The sequence below is a fragment of the Phalacrocorax aristotelis genome, chromosome 1, assembly GCF_949628215.1.
Source record: "Phalacrocorax aristotelis chromosome 1, bGulAri2.1, whole genome shotgun sequence".
NCBI classification, from domain to species: domain Eukaryota; kingdom Metazoa; phylum Chordata; class Aves; order Suliformes; family Phalacrocoracidae; genus Phalacrocorax; species Phalacrocorax aristotelis.
This window is the reverse complement of record NC_134276.1, coordinates 139,214,440-139,234,539: the sequence shown is the minus strand read 5'-3', so window position 1 is coordinate 139,234,539 and position 20,100 is coordinate 139,214,440. Positions and strand designations below refer to the sequence as shown.

The 20,100-nt window shown below is 46.4% G+C and overlaps 2 protein-coding genes across 2 annotated transcripts in view; one reads left to right on the top strand and one right to left on the bottom strand.

The window, feature by feature from the left end:
- Positions 1 to 1,158: 1,158 nt before the first annotated feature.
- MANSC1 (MANSC domain containing 1) lies at positions 1,159 to 7,756 on the bottom strand. Its single transcript, XM_075112115.1, has 3 exons — positions 7,275 to 7,756; positions 6,270 to 6,410; positions 1,159 to 2,498 (listed from the first exon to the last, which is right to left on the bottom strand). Exons 1-3 carry the CDS (start codon positions 7,492 to 7,494, stop codon positions 1,507 to 1,509), a joined length of 1,353 nt encoding a protein of 450 aa, XP_074968216.1. The 5' UTR covers positions 7,495 to 7,756; the 3' UTR covers positions 1,159 to 1,506.
- A 4,080-nt stretch (positions 7,757 to 11,836) lies between these two features.
- Positions 11,837 to 20,100, top strand: part of BORCS5 (BLOC-1 related complex subunit 5) — a 75,514-nt gene continuing 67,250 nt past the window's right edge. Inside the window, exons 1-2 of the mRNA XM_075112094.1 lie at positions 11,837 to 12,109; positions 13,008 to 13,151. Coding sequence (XP_074968195.1) covers positions 12,052 to 12,109; positions 13,008 to 13,151 — 202 coding nt within the window. The 5' untranslated portion in view covers positions 11,837 to 12,051. The remainder of the gene's footprint in view (positions 12,110 to 13,007; positions 13,152 to 20,100) is intronic.

The window sequence follows — 20,100 nt, the reverse complement described above, 5'->3', positions numbered from 1 at the left end:
CCTCTTGGACATGAGTCACGTTTCATATTTTGTAGTAGAATTATATCCTTGTATTCATGAGGCACTCTTCCTCCTCTGTCATGGTGTTTGTTGTTGATTATGCTGCCTGCCACACGGATACTTTGAAATCTAGTCTTTCATTCTAAAAACTGGTTTTTAGACTGGGTGTATGTGAAGGGAAATGTGAATAACACAAATTGGAAGTTGTGTAGCAAGCAGCAGATGCTTACACGTACTCTCACTCATCTCGTGTTCCTGATATGGGGAAACATATAGAGCAGCTACAGTTATTACCAGTCACCTGAAGATAACCCTAGAAGCAAAGAGGGAGTGCTTTGAGAGCCAGTGAGGGCTCTGTGTGTTCACGAAGGACAGCAAGTCCAGCATAGTTGCAAGGAGCTCTTTCAAGAGCAACCAGCCTGGTGAGGGGAGTAGGAGAATGCCAGAAACATGAAGATAATGCAACCTTGTTCACCTGCTCCTGCTGACTGGGGGAAAATTATTTGAGGTACCCTCCTACATAACAACCATTTCCCTTTAAAACTTTCTTGCTTCTCTTCAGTCCCTCTAGATGTTCAGCAAATGGAGACCACACCTTTTCTGTGTCTTCTGCCAATAATACAGCTGTTGTCTTTGCTAAGCCCCTTCACAAGTTTGTGCCTGTTTTGCAGTCAGGTGTGGAGTTTCACCTGTTAGGGATTTAGGTGTACTAGAACAGATTCTCTTGGGCATATGCCAGGTCACTTGGTCATGATGTTTGTCATGAAAGATCTTAATTGCAGCTTGCTTTACTTTGATATGACAAAAACTTTTTCTCTTTGATACGTACTGCAAAAACCCAATATGCTACAGGGTGGCAAGCTCTTTGGAAAAGGCAAACTCAAATTTGCAGCACATGGTTTTAAGGATAGCTTGTAATGTATGCAGAAAAAAAAACATTAAAGATATGTATATATTAATGAACTATATGTAGCTAAGGAAAATTAAGACAACTATGTTTTGTGTACTACAACTTTTACTGTTTGTACCTAAAACTATTTGGATGCAAAGCTCTAGTGCTAAGTACTCCTTTCAGGCCCCAGATAGGGTAAATAGGATTTCCAGAAAGTCATGTAACATTAGGGCATTTGGGTGCAAATAGCATTGAAAACATTCATGTGCTGCACAGGTACTCAATTTATTAGGTGTACTTCTATTCCACTAATCTTTTCACAGTACAGATTAAGCTCCTCAAATGCTTTATCTCCTTAAATATAAGATCTTCTTAGCTTAACTTGGCTTTTAGTGTTTATTTGTCAGATTTAGTAATAAATCAAAAGTGATAGACATTACAGTTCAGCACAGTAAAAGCAGTTCTCTTCCCCACCTAAGCCATCTGCCACTTTCCCCATTAGCAGGCAAAAAAGGAATCCATCCTCTTCTGAGATTTCAGTATCTACTGTTCCGTTTCAGAGTTGTTCTCTCAAGGATGAGAGATGCTCCTCACAATATTATTCCCGCTCCCCATCATACATCAGCATACATTCCATTGATCAAGTAATCCAGCCTGGTATAATGTCTCTTCTGAAGAGATTCATGTATTTTCTTCCCCGTAAGTGCAATCACTAGTAACAAGAATATCACCCCAAAAAGCAAAGCCGCTACAAGGCTGCTTTTTTCTCCCAGCTGAACAACACCTATCCCTCTGAGAACAATCTCTGGCAGGTAGCTTTCTGAATCAGATAGGTCATAACCCTGAGGGTTGTTTTGGGAAGCCATGGGGGAATAACTAGTAGGCAGAGCAAAACCTGAAAAAGAGAGGAGGGTAACATGGCTGGTATCGTTGGAAGAGGCAACTGTTGGCTCAGGAGGGATGGATGGAGTTCTTAGCCCCGATGGGGCAGTAGCAGATCTGAAATTCGTGGTCAGCTGCTCGGTTGTTGAAGTAGAAGCAGAAGTTGTGGGACTGGAAAGAGGAATATGAGTAACAGCGGTAGGGATACCAAATTGAGCTCTAGTGTTCACAGTAGGAGGAAAGGTAGCTGTGGTGGTGGTGGTGACAGCAGTAGGTTTGGTGCCACCGGTAGGCAGAGAGGTCGTGTGAGATCCCAGTCTGGTGGTACTTGTAGGCAGAGGAAGAAGAGTGGTACTGCTGGGTTTGGGAACACTAGACTGAGTGGTGGGGAACAAAGCGGAGGGGTTTCCAATTTGAACAGCAGAAGACATATTTGATGGCAGGTTGATTACTTTCTGCCTCGGAATGGGGTCTAAGCTCTCAGAATGTTTTGCCCCTTGAGATTCAGGAAAAACTGTATTAAATTCACTGTTGTCTAAATGCTTGGCCACGTGGTTCAGGAGTTCAGGTGCCTGATGAAAGACAGATTGTTGCAAAGCAGCAGTATGATTCTGATGGCCAGTCTGACTGTGAGAAATAAAGGCTTCAGCATCTGAAGACATAGAATACCCATCTGAAGAAAAGTCCTCAGTTTTGAAGGATGTATACTCCAGGGCATGGGTGTCTGGAAACAGAAAGGAGATACCAGTATTTAATTATTAAATCTATTTTTTACTACCACAGGCTTACTCTAACAATTTGTATTTCTTAGTAAAAGAGCTAAAAGGGGACTCCAGAATGTAAGGACTAATGAAACTGAAGCATCAAGATCTTCCTTTCTTTAAAATATGGTGGGTGACTTTTAAATTGTGTCATAAGACCTGTCAGCCTCAAGCCTGGGCACACCAGACCCAGACTGCCGCTTCTTACAGAGTTCACCTGTGCAGTGCAAACATCCCAATCTGATCATTTTATACTTGTCCTGCATGCAGAGAAGTGCTTTATTTAGCAGTGCAATGCGGACTGAGTTGGCCCATTGACTTTAAACCATTCTCAGCCTCTGTCAGTTAAGAAGCAGATATTATCAACCAAACTTTGTGTGTCAGATGTACACACCTCCACCTAGCCAAGATGATTATATACTCCCCTTTCTCGTCATATCCAAGCACCCTGTGATTGTTTGATACAATTCAATTCACATACAAAAATTGTCTTATGATACAAGGTGGCAATAATAACCCCATTTTGTAGGCCATTTTATACACATACTGATTTGTAGGAAAGACCTGAGCTCCTACTGCCATGCTAGAAAAAAGACACTATTCCAAGAGTCTCCAAGGTATTTTCAGTGAAGGCGCCTTCTCCATAAGCAGCAGACTGCACTTGATCATTTTTCCAGAAGTCGATATGTATTGCTTGCAAACCAGGTGAGTGAATGTTATTTAACAGAATCGGGAAGCAGGGCAACATCGTTATGTGACAGAAATTCCATACGATCGATAATTCAAGCAGCTATCTGATTCTACACAGGTATTAGAGAGATTTTAGTTGAGCACAAGCTCTGGGGAAGACTGCCTGTTATCATTCAGATTTTTCATAGATATATATATACATACACACCCCCACAAGCATAATTATAATATATATAATATGCGTGTGTGTGTATATATATATATAATCATTCAGTTGCCGCACAGAACATTTAAAAGGGAACATCCTCTCGAGTAGTTCTGACTCTTACTCATCTCTTTGATAGAAACAAAGAGGTTTGTTAACTGCACTGGAACTGAAATAAAGAACAAAAAGTCCGTGACATTTTCAGTGTCACTTTTTTCTCAAGTAGGAGCTCTTATCTAGAGGGGTGGATTTATTTTAGTTTTATTATACACTCAAAGAAGCCTACTTGGCTGCTGTTTTAATATATATTTCCAAGCCTTAAAGACTCCACAAAAAAATGAAATGCAAAAAAATGCCAAACCCAAACCCCCCAAAACAACAACAACAACAAAAAACTCGGCAATGCTTTAAACAAGAGCACAGCAAATACTTCGGTTGAATCATAGACACCAATTTTTATCCTAACCTTTCAGTCAGGCACCAGCTTGTTAGCAAAGTAAGATCCTAAACAGAGGTAACAGGCTCCAACCACAAGACCTGACTTAGAGAAAAGCCATGCTCTTCTTTTAGAGCATGGCTTTAAATAACAAAATGTTCAGTTACTAGAGAATCAGAAACTGTATGGTCAAAGACACCCAAACTCACAGCTGCTTTCGCAGCTCTGGACACATTTCCACACCAGGGAGGAAACGGCCTGTCACCGCCACACAGTCAGTCCCCAGCTCACTTTTTCCCTGCTCCTGATGCACTCCCAGGGATGCTCCCCCCCATGCATTTAAACAAACAGTGGATGTAGCGTGACAGCTACAAAGCACTTGCAGCCTGCTATGTCATCTTCAATTCCCTCACCTGGGCAACAGCTAGAAAAGCACGGAGCATGCACTGAGCGTTCAGAGGACGGGTGGAGGGAGCACAGGGAGGCTACATGAAGAGTCTTATATGGGAGTTAAGTATCACTGCTACCCTGCAGCACTCGCATTAACTGCCTGCACTAACTCTACTCCACATTTTCAGCATCAAACGTTGGTTTTATAGTATTCTTTGTCTCCATTTTAGACTACAAGCTCCCAAATGCAATTGCCCAAAACTGTCACGTGCAAGGTACAGCTGGGGTGCTGGGGTAGATATGCTTGTGGGTAAGAAAAAACAAGGGCATTGCACGAGTCAACCTCTAAAATGAGATTAAAAAACCAAAGTGGTCCTGCTGATATCTCAAATCTGTTAAGCTGCATTAGAAACCAAACATCAGGGTTGTCACTCCTAAAAACAAACTAAGCACCTCCTGAGCATACTTTGCTAGGACTCACCAGTATCTTAGTGGGGTGGAAAAGGCAAACACCAAAGTAGTACAAAGAGCAGAAATCAGAAATGTTATTTCTTCTCAGCAACAGCACTTTGCGACTGGGACCAGGACCATACATTGTTTCCATGAGTTACCAAGCCACAAGAATAATTAAAAAAAGAGAAACAAAATCTCATTACCAACATAGCATCAGTATTTTAAGTTGCTTTATTACCAATAGAGTATTGTTCCCCCTTTAGTTTGGTTTGCAGTGTAACCACAGGCAGATTCTCATGTGAAAAAAACAGAGCTTGAAATGTTTGTCAGTACCAACACTGCTCAGGTGCTACCTTTGAGAACTTGTTAGGAACATAAGGTAAATAAGCTAGCATAATCTTTCCATAATTCAATGTTCACAGAAGCTAAAGAAATGAAAAATGAAAAATAGATGTGCAATCAAGTTGTTAGCTGAGCATTACACTACATGCAGGAGGAAAGCACAAGCACAATTACATTTCCTGTTTCTTTGTTTGAAACCCCTATATTTTTCTATGGGAGAAAGAGCTAGAGAAAAGAATAGCTCTAATGATAATTTTATAGACATACAATTAATTTGTTGCACATTCCTTTTGCTCAATTCTTGTGCGATTGTGCTTGCACAAAAATATTCGGTAACATTATGTGAATAATCTTTCTACATATCCTGCTGTTGCTCCTTGCATAGTTCCTCCCGGAAAAGTTCTCTTTTTCAACAAAACTTCAGTCTCTGGAAATACAAAATTATTGCTCTCTCAAGCAAGCCACATTGAAACCACCTTGTGAACTCTTGGCAGGAAGACAGTCTAATTATCAGTTGCTTATCTGAGCCATTCAAACAGGTCTGGTGCAAGTTAACCAGTAAGACTTTTTATTAAAAATCGTACTGCACATGACAGATGGCGAGAAACTTCTGAGTGTGCAGCCCACATGCCATAAAGCTTTCAGCTTAGTCCACTTGCATGTGCGCTTCAGGGTCCCTAACTGAAAGCAGAAAATAATGATTACTATTCCCAATTACTCAGCAATGTCACAGCGGTCCTCCAAGGCTTGCCCAACATTTGCTTGATACTCTATAGGCACAGGCAGAAGCATTCATTGGCGTAGCATGGATCCTTTGCTTATGCAGACAGCTACAAGGACATTGTATTTATATTGCTTTCAGTGATGGTCTTCAGCATTATGTACAGGAAATTTTCCTTCCTGAATATATCAAGACAGAAGCAGCTTCCTTTTGTTTTAAGCAAGGGAAAATTATGAGCAGTTCTGAATCTAAAGTAAAGGAGTTTCATAAGTGTCAGGATGTCATTCCAGTTGGGAAGCTGGGCCCACGCAGGAGCTCACCACACACCTGCCCATCCGTTTCCCACAAAGCAAAAGAGCAGCGTTTTCAAATTACAGCACTAGGCTTAGAACATCCTACTAAAAAAGCAACCACCAAAAATTTCCTGGTCATTACTGAAAAGTCACAGGTGCCAAGGTCATCTAGAGTGGGGATCGGTGGCTTTTACTACTATTTACCTCTAGTTATCTTGTAGCTCACGAATCCCGTCGCGGGTTTCATCGGACAAGCCTCTGTGCTAGGGCAGTAAAACAGGTAGCAGTTTGGATGTGCGCTTGTCCTTCGAGCGTCAAAAATAATCAAATTACACTTCTTGTCTCCTGCAAAACATGATATATACGTATTACTGCAATAAAACCTTTTATATCACCTTGATAATAAGCTCTGGTCTGTTCAATTAGTTTTTCCTCGTGTGAGTAAGAGGAAAAGTACTAACACACAACATTCCTACAGGAAAAACCGCCCAGGACTGCAAAAGAATGGCCCAGGGCCAATATGCAAAAGGTTATACCTTCCTCTTCCTGTACAGATGAGCTTGGCAAAATAATGAGTCTAATCCCTCATCCTCCCCTCACCCATACCGCACTGGCACCACTTCATATAATAATTTCTCGCTTACAAATCCTAATAAATCTGAAAACCTCCTTGATACACTTATGGGGGAGGAAATTATTTATACTTTTCCCATCACATCCCAGGAATCTCTTGGCTTTGTTGCTGCTTGTGGAGTTACTTTTACCACTGTCATTTATAGTTGCTGCTGTACCTCCTGCTGCTCCAAGAGCTTGATGCAAGCCAGCCACCTCAGAGAAGGGTAAACTCTCTCATTTTTGGCTAAAATTACACATAGCACAAAATATCAGTTACTTTGTAGCACGGCTACTAAATACAGCTTACACATCTTGGAGTTTGGAGGTCTGAGAGTTTTTAACATTTAAAATTACCCCTGTTTCTTTACTGCAACTCTTTTCCTAAGCACGCTGGGATCTTGCATTAACATTTAACACCACACTTGGCAAACCGGGATAGCAGCCGCAAGCTGTTACCAGTCGCAGCGCGAATGGAAGGATAAATTAACGTTTCCGCGCTGAATACAGAGAACACCCTCGTCCCGGACAACTTCAGAAGTGATTTCGCAAGCGTTGGTACGCAGTAACGGACAAGACCGAAGAGGAGCCGGTTACCTGACAGCTTTTCCCCCGAGCAGCAAGCGCGAACGCAAGCCTCTGGGGTTGGGGCGTACACGGGCTCTGCGCCCCGGTTGCCTTTGGGCAGAGATAAGTTTATATCGATGATGATGTTTTCCATTTTCTGCGCGGAGCACTCCTGGCTCAGGGATGGTCTGGGCATCAGGCAGGAGATCGCCAGCAAGCAAACCGGCCACCGGCCGCTGGCGGGAGACATGGTCCCTCGGGCTGGGGGCCTCGGGGAGCTGGGACGGCGCCGGCCTCGGGGTGCCCCGTTACCACGGACGTACCGGCCCCTCCGCGGCCGGGAACCGGATTATCGCGGCGACCTTCCCGAGGCGCTGGTAGCCGGGGGAAGCCGCCGCCGAGACGCCTCCGCTGCTCCCAAGGCGGGGACGCGTTTCTGGGGGCACCTTCGTGCCGCCCCCCCTCACCCGCTCCCGGTGGCGGGAAGGCAGCGACAGGCCCGGGCTCCGCTCGGCGGCCGGGGAAGGAAGGCAGTGACGGGGGAACGTCCGGGAGGAGGGACCGGGGGGAGGCGGGGCCGGGCCGCCGGGCCGCCTGCCCGCCCCCCTGTCTGCCCGCCCCCCTGTCCGCCCTCCCCCCTGCCTGCCCTCCCTGCTCCCTGCCCCCCTTGTTGCCTGCACCCCTTGCTGCCTGCCCGCCCCCCTGCCCGCCCTCCCCCCTGCCTGCCCTCCCTGCTCCCTGCCCCCCTTGTTGCCTGCACCCCTTGCTGCCTGCCCTCCCTGCTGCCCGCCGTCCCTGCTGCCCGTCCCCCTGCCCGCCCCCCCGGCCGGGCCGCGGTGCTGTCCGGGTTCCTCCAGCCGCTCTCCGGCCCCAGGGGCTCGTCCCTTTGTGTCAGGCGCAAAGCAAAAACCACCCGGTGAAACTCTTCGGGTCGATGTGGCTTGGCTGGCAGCCGGACCTGTCTCTTCTCCGACTGAGGTCCGCTTCTGAAGGCTGTAATGAACGCGATTAATACGCATAACCTGGCCTAAATGCACACGTGCATATTTCGATGTCTGCATAAGCATCTCTCTGCTACCCGAGTAATCCTGTTCAAACAAATGACAGCCTGCTTGTGTGTGCTTCACCTCTTCGCTGAATGGGAGTTGTGTGGACAAGCCTGTCTCCTGGGAGCACCGACTGGCGGCTTAGCCGTTCTTCTCTCAACAGCCTTACCGCAATTGCGTGCTCAAGTAATGTTTTTCCTTGGCAGTCTTTTATCTCCTCTTCTTTTTCTTTTTTCTTATTATTTTTTGGGGCAGTGCTTAGGAGTAAAAGTAGCCCAGAGAGTAAGGAGTGCAAGGGGTAAAAAGATTGTGAGATATATTCCTTCTTTTTCAGGTCTCTCATCCTTAGAGAGAAGGATGAGAATACTACAGATACTTAAAATAATAGTTTTGTGTGAATTAAAGACATTTTCTTTTTAGGGATGGTCCATTACATAAAGAGATACCAAAGGACAGGTTATTTTACACAATGTAATGGTTAGAACTGAATAATGAAAATAGGGAGTTTGGTCATGTCTCTGGCAGACATCTGCTGTCTACTTTAAAGAAAGAAAATTAACTTGAGGTGAGATTTCTTGCTTCTCTGAGACCCTTCCCTGGAAGGGGCGGCAGCAGCAGTGGGGGCACATCCAGCTCGACGCTGCCCTGCTGCCCGCCCGGCGCTGTGCCTAGCACCATGGACCCACGCCAAGGGACGGGCGGCCAGCTGATTCTTCACGCCCAGTCAGTCCCCGTCTCCTTTGTTAATACAGCTGGGTGTTGGCTTTTATTTGGACGCAAGTGCTGTAAGAGACTGAGCCTATCATCTCATTTCACATCAAATGGCCAGTTTGGGGTAATTCCTAATGTTTCCTGTGATTCTTGCATTCTTGGTGCTTTTTTTTTCCCCCTGAAATTTTCAGCTGCATTTGCTTAAGAAAATGTTTATTTCCAGTTTTTAGAAATGTAGAGGAATGCTTTTGGTAGCCAGGTTTCCCTCTTTTGGTAAACTGGCAAGATTATTTTTGCTGTTAAAAGAAAAAGCTGTAAGAGAATGTTAACATTTAAGGTGTCACCTATTAACCGTATCACACAGTGAATGAACTACGGGCCTGAATAGTAAAAGCAAGCACAAATATTACCTGTGCTATGCATTAGGCAGAGTCCCAGCTGCCACCTTCCTTTGCTTACATAGTGGTGGTGGAAGAAGCTGAGCTTAAAGAACCTCAAAAAAAAAAAAAAAGGCTAAAGGTCTGGCTGGCGTGGTCATAACTGGAGGGTGAGGAAAATGATTCTTCACTGGGACTGTCAGGATAGTGTCAGTGGTTAGGGGTGTCGGGGTGCTGGAATGACAGTGAATGTGGAGATCTGTGCGGAGACTGCTGTGGTGAGACAGGCATAGGTAGTTATGGGAATATAAGAAGGGCTGATATAATAAGAGCAGGGCAGAAGAGATAATATGGGGTGACACAGCTGCCCTGGACCAGCCACCATTGCTTCTTTCCCTGCTTCTTACCTCTTCTTTGTAGGGTGGGCACCCATCCTTCCTGGAGAGAGCAGGTGCAACTCAGCCAGGCTGGCGAGGTGCAGGGAAGCCGAGGTCCATCAAACGCTATGCAGAAACCAGTGCTGCTGGCTAGGAGAGAGCCAGCCTTGCTCGGCGGCTGCTGTGCTCCCCTCCTTACTGAGATGGGAAGGAAGGGAGGCCAAGAGAGGGGAGGGTGGCTGGACCCCATCAGCCCTGCCTCACAGTGCTAAGTCGCTAAGGGTGTTTTCCTACCTCTGTAGAGCACCTCTCTGCTTGGGAGCTGGTGCCCTACTGGGTGAGACGCCCGGCTGCAGATAAGAGGAACTTCAAGTATATGTATTTGTGAGTACATTTGTGGGTATTCACACTTGCATACTCTCACATGTAGCTAAATCCCTTGCCCCCAAACTACTCATCGTAAACCAGTCTCGGAGGGTCTCGGAGGGTCTGGGAGTGTGGCTCCTCACCCACTTTGCTTGGTGGCAGCAAGGAGGCCAAGGGGACTGCCCCCATCTGATCGGGGCCGCCCACCGACGTGAGGCAATGCAGGGGTAGGTGGGTCAGGGCTATTCCCGTGCCGCGTTACCCCCATGCACAGCTTCTGCCTTGAGCCCTTCTGAGGAACCTGCAGCCACCTATTTAATATACCATACAGTTTCAAATAATCTACTAATATGAAAATTTGTCCAAGACTGACGGATAATGTCAAATGACTTTGTGGCAAGCACTGGTTAGGCTGTAGTCCTACAGACAGTGTGCACTTTATCTTTAAACACTGCCAGTCCTTTCTTAAAAGCCACTGAGACTACTCAGAGGTGTGACTTCAATCATGTGCGTGCATATTGCAGATTAGGAACTCAAGACTGTAAACTGAATTGTGCTAGCAACAGTTTGTTCTTCCCTCAAAATAATTGCATTGCTTTCATACTATTTATTTGTTATTTTGGCAGGAATCAAGCAGTTGTTCCGGTAGTTGAAAGAAAAGTCTATTATTATGAGGTTACAAAAGCGCACAGTACAGCCTACAGCTGGCGCGAGGTGCTGTTGGATTGGGACTGTCCTCCCATAGCCTTGGTCTCGGTCACAGTTGTGAGGTGCAGTTCCCACGAGATAGGAGCACTATTTCTGTGTTAAATTAAATCTTGGTGGCAATTAGCAAAGGCAGCCAAGAGAAATGCCGCAGAGTTCAGTGCAGAGCTTTCAGTGCTGCCGGGCATCACGCATGAGCAGAGAACTAACTTTTTCAGAAACCAGCACACCCCAGCATTTGTTTGCTATTTATAGACAATTCTTCTGTTGGAGACAATTCATTTGTGTGGCTTCTTTGCTGATTTGACTGTCAAATAGGAAAATTGTAAGTCTGAAATCTCAAAGTGTGTTTCCTTCTCTTTTTTTTTTTTTTTTTTTGTTTTGTTTTGCTTAACCTGAATAGATTGTGAACTTTTGGTCACAGCTGCCTCTACTTTGCTCCTGGCACAAGGATAAAGGCTGTGACTCGCTGCTCAGTGCCCTGTGGTGGGTGAGGGGCTGCAGTTTTGGGGTGGGGAGGGAGGCAATGTGTGCGAGCCCGCCAAGCAAGCCATGGGAGAACAGTGTGGAGACCTGCCCAGGGTGGCTTTATCAGAATCACAGACTGGTAGGGGTTGGAAGGGACCTCTGGAGATCATCTTGTCCAACCCCCCTGCTTGAGCAGGGTCACCTAGAGCAGGGGGCACAGCGTCGCGTCCAGGGAAGGAGACTCCACAGCCTCTCTGGGCACCCTTTATCGGGCAGCCTGGGACGCAGGCCCAGCACTTCGGGGTTTGGCGGGTTCGCCTTACGACATTAAAATGAATATCCGTAATTAAAAAAGAATAGATGAGCGCGGTTCGCCCCCCGCCGCTCTGGCGGGGCAGCTTCCAGCAGAGCAGGGGCGAAGGCCAGACCGCCGGGCGGCGGAGGGGAGAGGGCCCAGGCCCCCCAGCCGCCGCCGCCTCAGCCTCCTTTCCCTCCCTCCTCTTCCCGGCCGCAGCGGCCCCGGCCTCCAAGCGGCGCCCCGCCCCGCCCGGCTCGGCGCGGCTCGGCTCGGCTCGGCTCGGCGGGCGGGGCCTGCCCGCGATCGGGGCGCGGAGGCCGCCCGGCGCAGGCGGAAGCCCCGGTTGGCGGACGGGCGGTGGTGGCGGCCGCCGGAGCGGCGGTGATCCCCGCGCTGCAGCAGGCGGGGGAGGAGGAGGAGGAAGCGGCGGCGGCGGCGGCTGTCGCTGCCGCCATCGCCATGGGAGCGGAGCAGAGCGCGGAGGCCGAGAGCCGCCCCGGCGAGCCCAGCGCCTCAGGTCGGCGCCGCCGCGCCGCGGGAGGGAGGGAGGGAGGGAGGAGGGAGGAGGGGGCCGCCGGTTGGCGGGAGGTGGCCAGGAGGTCGCGGGCTCCGGGAGCGGGGATCCCCGTCCCTGTGGTGCGGCGGGGGTGCCCGCGGGAGAGGGGTGCTCGGGCGCGGCGGCAGCGGAGGCGACGGCGAGGGGCGGAGGCGGTTGCTCTGGGGAAGGGAACGGCTCCTTTCCGAGGCGGCGGCCCCGGCCCGGCCCGGCCCGGCCCTTCCTCTGGGGCGCGGGGAGGGGGGGGGACGGCGCCGGGCCCGCTCCGGGCGGCGGGAGGGCGGGCACCAGCCGCTTGGGGGGAGGTAGAGCCGGCGAGGTGGAGTCCCCCAGCGCCCACCTCCCGGTGTCGGGGCTCGGGGAGCTGAGGGTGAGCCTGTCAGGGGTGCAGGTCTTCCTTTTGAATGCCCCTCTGTGAGCGAGGGTGAGGGGGAACGGTGCTGCAACGAGTGTCCCAAATGTACTTGAGATTAAGCTGTTGAACCGAACCTTTCCTGTGAAGGCACCTAATGATGTAAAGGAGCCTTGCTGTGGTGGGACATGGACACGTGCACAGCGTTTGGTGTTTTTACCTTTATCACTAAAACAAAAGCATCTTGGATTATCCCTGCAGTGAGAAGGCAAGACGTCTTGCATTGGCTGCTACCTGATTTTGAAAAAAAAATTACTGAACATGAGAGATTCACAAGTGTGAAGGGAGAGTACCATCCCTGAGTGATCTTAGAGATGTGTTCGTGCTATAGAAAATGTACCTTTACTACGTTAAACGTGCTAGCATTCGCTTAGGGTTAAATTCTGATGTAATTTGCGTATTAATTTGATTGTTCCCTCCCCTTCCCCCCCATCCGTATCCTTCCAGCATCTCCATCGCCAGCCAAGCAACGAGCAAAAATGGATGACATTGTGGTGGTAGCCCCAGGAACACAATCCTCCCGGAATGTCAGCAATGATCCAGATGTCATAAAACTGCAGGAAATTCCAACTTTCCAGCCCCTTTTGAAAGGTAAGTGATTGTTCTTCCTCGCTTTTAAAAGGCCTTTTTTTTATACCTAATGGAGTATGTGCCTTGTGCGTCCTGAGGTTCCTACTCAAGTTCACATTTCTGTCCATATTTCTCACCACCCCCTTGTTTTAAACCTTACTTTCTTTGTTCTTTCACAATTATTCCCATCCTTCTAAACGCTGGGTGAACTGGTTTAGAGGTGTGCTGGTAATGTTCTCTGCAGTGGAACCATCTGCTGTGGAGATGGTACAGCTCCAAGCATGCCAGCTTGCACTGGTTGATAAGAGATGCCGTGTTACATTCTAATACATAATGGACCGCAGCCTCCAGTTTTCCTTTAGGCTCTTAAAAAGGTCTGTGCGTTACTCCCTTGGAGTCATAGCTACCTGTGTATGGATTCAGTTGCTTGAAATCAAGATACCTTGTGGGTGTTTCCAGCCTAGAGCAGATTTTGTTCTTATTTTTGGGGGTGGGGTTGTGGGGTTGGAGTGAGGCTTGTATGGGTCCTTAAGCCCTGTATTGACAACATCCCTTTATATCAGTGGACTTACTAAATTCCCATTGTGTGTGTCTGGTTCTTTTCCTCCTAGTCTTTTTTTCTTTCTTCCCCTGTACCTCTTCTTTGTTCCTTCTCTTCTGTTCAAAAGGAAGTGAAGATTTAAATCAGAGTTGTCAAAACTACAGTTTACCAAAAACTGTTTGTGCATTTTGTGGCCTGGCTTCAAGCTACCTCCTTTTCAGGAGGCTGTGCAATGTCCTTAGTATCTGAAAGTCCCTTAGGAAGGAGGATGTCTGGAGCAGGCTGCGTGAATGGATTTGGTAAAAGCAGCCTGCTCCTGGGCTCCTCTCCCTGGAATAGTGTAGGTCAGCAAACTTGGGTCAATCCGCTGTGCAGTGGACGCTCAGTGAGCCGATGTTTTTTTGAAAATTTGAGGCCTGCTCTCCATGTGTATGTTGGATGCAGCACTTGCTCATGTCTTGTAGGCGTGCTATGACAGAGAGGAAGGACCTGGGATGTTTAGCCCTCCCTGCTACTGGAAGAAATGGTATGATCTTGTTCAGCTGAGGCCTTAGGCTCTACTGGTCTAAGCGCCACTGATTCATGCATGGCTACTGGGAAGATATGGCAGCCACTTTGCCCTGCAGGCATCACTAAAGATGACGTGACACCACAGCATCACTTTTTGTACAGGAACTCTTTACTAATCTTTTTCTTTTTGTGTGTGCATGTGTGTCTACTGCATGAGACCCTGGAACATGACTAGAACTTGTGGACACTATGATAGCCCAACAGGCCAAATATTTGGCATTTTATTGGGTACTGCTGGATAGGGGTCTAGATGTGCACAGCACTGGCTGTTGTTTCCAGCAGAAGAGGTAGAAAGATAGGGAGGCCACTAAACTGGAGAAAAGCAATCATGGATTTTTTTGGAGCTGGTACTGCAGTCCCTCTTGACCAAGGAGAGAGTGTGCGTGTGTGTGTTGGTTATGCTATATATATTTTTTTTTTTTTTTAACTTTACGGAGGGTGATGTAGAAATCTGTATTTGATTCATTCCTGAAGCTTTCACTACCATTTTAGAATGGCCTGTAAGATTGCCGATGTTGGCGCAGCGTTCATGTCGGCAGCAGGCTGGGTCATTACCTGTGGACAGAATATGCTTTGTCTGGGTCCTGCCTTGTGCAAAAGGCAGAACCAGGATCTCATCAGTGGCAGTTTGAAACGTAAATGCTGGAACCTGGATCCACAAAAGAAATACGGAAGTTTTAATCTGAGAGACCAAATTTAGAAGCCACGTTAACATCTGGCATCATGTACGAGAGCGTGTTAACAAAGAGTTTCAGTTCCACCCAGTCTCGAACTGCAGTGAAGAAACCTGGGTTGCATAAGAGCTGCTGAAGTCCTGGGAAGCGGGACTGGTGATTGCTTCCAGAGACAGTGTTCCTGTGTGGGTGGTCGAGGAGCAAGGATATAGGGCTTGAGGTGGGAAGTGAGAAAGAAGAGAGCAGCGGCCATGTGGCTGAGGTAGAAAAGTTGGAAGGCACTGCCTTAGATGGCCAGTCCAGGTCCTTTAACTCCTAAACGTGCATGCATTAAGTTGTTTGATGGGAAGTCGTCTTGGTCACTGAGTTGTTTTTTTGGTCTCACTTTGGACCTGAAGCTGCATATGTGTGATAGAAACCTTCTTTTCGATTTCTATCACTAGGCCTGCTAAGAGTTTCCCTACAAGTCTGTTGAGATGTGGTGACATCTGGTGACTGCTCGGTGGTATTGCATGCTTAATCACGTTCACCTTTGTGAATAGCTTTTTTCAGCCTCTAATACTTGTTACTGCTTGAACAACAGGACTGTGATACTTGGGTTCACTACAGAAGTGAGTGTGGTCTGCTTGAGTGAGTTGAGCCTTGAGAGGCCCCAGATCTGCCACAGGCTGGCTCAAGAAGCTGCTCTGTTTTGGACTTGTCTCTTCTCTGTATTCTTCACATGCAAGATCACCTACCTGGAAGGGATGAAGAAGGACTAGAGATCTTTCAAGAGTTAATCCTACATGCTTGTGTCTTGTGATCTGCCAGCTTGGAAAGCTGAAGATGTGAACCCATAGCCCTTGTGAGCTTCGTTATTCTTTTCAGTTTCTCCCCGACTAAGCAAAGCCAAGGGGTTTTATTTTGCTTTTAAGTCTCAGAAGAAAGCTAATATTTAAATTGATGGACTGGGGAAGCACTTGGACATGAAGAGACTGAATGTTCTTGAGAGACAAAGCACTTAAGAGCTGAAGCACAAGTCTCTCCTAGCTGTATTGAGTTGAGCTTGTGATCAGCTTCAGGAGGTCTTTAGCAGTATATACCCTTGAATGGAAGAAAATGCCAGTGTTGTGTCCATGACATCTTTCATAGTAGGTTTTGCTTGACTTTTACAGCAAAAATTGCACTTCAGAGTTACAGCCGTGATTGTGTAGGGTCCTTCTGAGTAATGTTTGCTGCCTTTGAAGTACTGTCGTGGTTACTGAGCATGCATAATAAACAGTGTTTGAGAGGTCAGTGTTTAAGCATTTGCCGATTCCTGTGTTTGAACCTGTTGGACACAGCCATTTGGTGGGGAAGGAGCTACTGTCTTAAGTGGTTGTGTAGCACCTACTATGGTGAGTCGAGGACTGGAGAGTCTTTTTATCTTAATGCCAGGGACTGTCTTCTCTGGTGCTATATTCATGTGGACAGAAAAGGGAGAGTGTCCCACACGTGGTGGGCTTAGGAAAGCATTGCAGTGGATGCCTGTTGTATTGTCATTTGTAAACGGCAAATCCCAGTCCCACCCAAACTGAGAGGAGGGAAAAGCTACTCTTGAGGAGTACGCATGGGAGTGAAGTGCTGACTGTTGTTCTCCACATACTTCTATGTATTTGGGGTGTTTGCATTTTTTTCATTTTCCTGAATGTAAAAAAACTTATATTAGAAGTTGACTAAGTGGGATTAGAGCATCTTCATCAACAGGTGGGCCAACCTGAAAACAAGAGCATTAAATTAGGAATGATGGGGGAAGGAGATTACCACCACAGTTAAATGAGGAAGCAGTGGACAGGGTTGAAAAGCAAAGGGTGAATATTTTGGTGGTGTTTTTTTTTTTTTTTAACGCAGTTTTTCTTGGTAATTAAAGTAAGATGGGTGGGGTAAGGAATTAAACATTGTTACAACATGTCCTGAAAGCTTTTGGAAAGGGTGTTTAGTATTTAAGTTTGTGTGGTGAGAACAGAAGGCTCATTGCATTTTTCCAGAGCCATCAGCATCTCTCTCAAGCCTCAGTGAGGACTGAGGTCTGTCTTTCTGGTAGCAGTGAAGTGTCATGGTAAACAAAAAAGGCTGATACATATAAAGGACCTATTGGTGTGTGTAAGTAACATAAGAGAAACTGATCAGGAATTAGTCATCCAACTATAAATATAATTCCTATTCTGTGCCAAGCTCAGCAAGACCTAAGGCAAACAAAATGCCGGAAGCTTGATAGTAGGAACAAAAACTTTAACTGGTGTATCTGTTAAGTTAAAAAGCAAATTAAAATGGGATGAGACTCACACTCACTCCTTCCTTGGCTGATTAGTTGTGAGAAAGGGAGCAGGACATGGGTGAGGTTGGAGTGTCTGTGACTCTGTTTTGTGCACCTGTCTTCTAATTGGCATGCTCTAGACTTCCTAAGACAAAGTAAATCTCTTGAGTCTTTTTGAAGGAAGTCAACGTAATTGATACCTATTCTTGACTATGTCTTCTTGCAGGAAAAAGGATTTAAGTTTCATTGCCAGTGATTTAAATGAAAACCAAAAAGTTCCAAAGTTTGTATTAGAAGAAAAGTGTTGTTACTTCTTAGTTACTTAGCAGAAACTGTGTCACAAATAGATTCTAGTCTACATCAGTGGTTTCTGACAGTATTTAATGTCAGGTTGGTCATCTGTTTTGGGAACTGGAGATATAAAAGGGTACATTAAAGAAATGGACTTGTCTGTGCTATGGAGAGCAAAAGATTTCCAAACAGCAGTCCTTCTTCCAGGCAGTTATATAAAACAGAAACTTGAAAGAAATGAAGTCTAGAAATGGAATAATAGAATCTCAGAACGGTTTGGGTTGGAAAGGTCATCTAGTCCAACACCCCTGCCATGGGCAGGGATACCTTCTGCTAGACCAGGCTGCTCAAAGGTCTGTCCAGCCTGGCCTTGAACACTTCCAGGGATGCGGCATCCACAGCTTCTCTGGGCAACCTGTTCCAGTGCCTCATCACCCTCATAAAAAAAGTCTTCCTTATGTCCAATCTAAGCCTACCTTCTTTCAGTTTAAAACCATTGCCCCATGTCCTGTCGCTACAAGCCCTGGTAAAAAGTCTCTCTCTGTCTTTATTATAAGCTATATTTGTCCTATGGAGGCTTTGGAGGCTTTTTTTGGGAGATAAACTTGTTCCTACTTATGGCTAGACCTTTACCGTACTGGTAAAGGGTCTTCAGCATGAAGAACAAAAGAAAGAGGTTACTGTATCACTGCAAAGACACTGTGAGCAGCAGAAGCCTCCTTACATTGCTGTGCCTCCCCATGTCCCCCTAGGGTTTTGCAATTAGTTTGCTCTCTAGTCTTGTTTCGTGGTTCTTCTGGCCACCCCAGTAGCATTGTGAGCATTTGAGACTTCCTGGCTGACTGACAAATGGTGCCGGAAAGGCAGTGACTTCCTGCTTCTGCTGGCCAAACGCCATCAGTTGTTAATTTTGAAGTATGTCACTTGTAATTTCCAAATCTGATGATCAGTCCCATTAATTTTACTGGGCTACTTGTGTCTCTTGGCAGACTTGCAGACTCTAACCTGGTTTTTGAATGTCTTAGCGAATGGCCTTTGTGCTTTACTGAGAGATGCTTCTGGAACGTCTGAAAATGAAGGTGTTTTAGTAGCCCATGGCTTGTACAGAAAAAGATAACTTTCAAGTTGCATTCTGTTTGGTTTTGTGCTAAGTTAAAAGTTCAAGTAACATACAGGCATGGGAAGAGAAATTATTCTTGTTTTGGAGACCAGTTCTTCACACTGTATAAGAATGACTTTCAGTTTCTTTTTGTGCTTGATGGATAGTAGTTAACTGAATGCTCAGGCTGGCAGCTTACCCCTGTTGAAAGGGGGATTTACTCCTTGCTGCTTTTGCTTCTGGCCATGTGGGCCTGCCTCCTCTGTCGCTTTGGTAGTTGTTGGGCTCTTTGGTAGAAGATTTACCTACACTGGTTAGTTCTGTGCCGGGTTGGTGAGTGGAGCCACCTTGCAGGAGAAATCAGTGAATGCTAGAGTTGGTGTCTGATAATTTACAGGAGCAGAGGTGAAGGAGGAGCCCAGGGTGTTAGATCTCTTTTTCAGTAGCAACCTGTTAAATGGACTCAAGTCTGGTGACTTCATTACATCTTGATATTGCGTTGGTAATGATGTTGAAATAATTAGCTTAAATTGCCTGTTGCCTCTGTGTCCTGTAATGGTGTCATACAGAGGGCTCTGATGTAGGTTGTGAAGTAGCTACTACTGGTAAAATGGGATTTCTAGGATGAGCCTGGGTTGTCTGTCCAAAATAATGGTTCCTGAACACATCTCTTCACTGTGGAAACTAGCTCTGCATGTAGGGCCTTCTATCTTAGCTGTGTGGTGTGGTTGTGCTTTGTTTACTCTTGGTTTAGCATTTTGGGTTTCTCAAGGTGAGAGACTATTTTCTGCTGCTGATGATTGTACTTTATTAGGCACAGTGTCTTCTCAGAATTTAGGAAGACAAATTCATGCCCAGATGGTAACTTAGGTGACTTATGAAATGAAAACTGGAATCCATTCTGTGTGCCAGGCAGATGCATTATGGCTCCTCCTCAGCTGATCTGTTTGATTGAACGTCCGGATGGCAGATGCCTTTTTAATGCATTTGGTTTGAAGCCCTGTGCTGCATTTAGCCAGGGCTCCTCCTCAGGTGGCAGCAGTGTAGGGAAGACTGTGACCTTCCTCTAGATGGGTGTTTTTTGTACGTTACAGTTAACACATTTGTAACTAAAACACCACCCTTGCTAACTTAAACCAAACTTTCGGTAGCCAGTCCCCTGTAAATACTGGCAATTCTTTTGTGCTGCCGTGTTCCTTGCCCTTTCCTCCTCATTTGGAGGAAGTGTTTGCCAATATGGTGGTAGCGTCCTTTGGAAGCATAGTTGGTACTGAATCATTCAGGATGCTATACATACCATGAATTCACTGAATATGGGCTTGTGATTATTTAGAGATAATTCAGCAGCCCTGTCTGTGTTCTGACTTATCTATGGAGGAAATCTTAATTAAACAAACAAAAAATCATTCTTATGTTAGATATTTAATTGTTGAAGCTGTTGCTGATCCCTGCTTGCCTGTTGCAAAATAATGGGATGATACTTTTTGTTTTGTTTTGTCTGGCAGTCTTAGGCTTGTATG

Bases quoted from the DNA above. Each gene is read 5' to 3' on its own strand.
- MANSC1 (XM_075112115.1), bottom strand. From the start codon at position 7,494: ATGTCTCCCGCCAGCGGCCGGTGGCCGGTTTGCTTGCTGGCGATCTCC. The intron at 6,411-7,274 runs GTAACCGGCTCC...CATGTTTTGCAG, and splicing joins CTCGGGGGAAAAGCTGTCAG to GAGACAAGAAGTGTAATTTG. The intron at 2,499-6,269 runs GTAAATAGTAGT...TTCTGTTTCCAG, and splicing joins GAGCTACAAGATAACTAGAG to ACACCCATGCCCTGGAGTAT.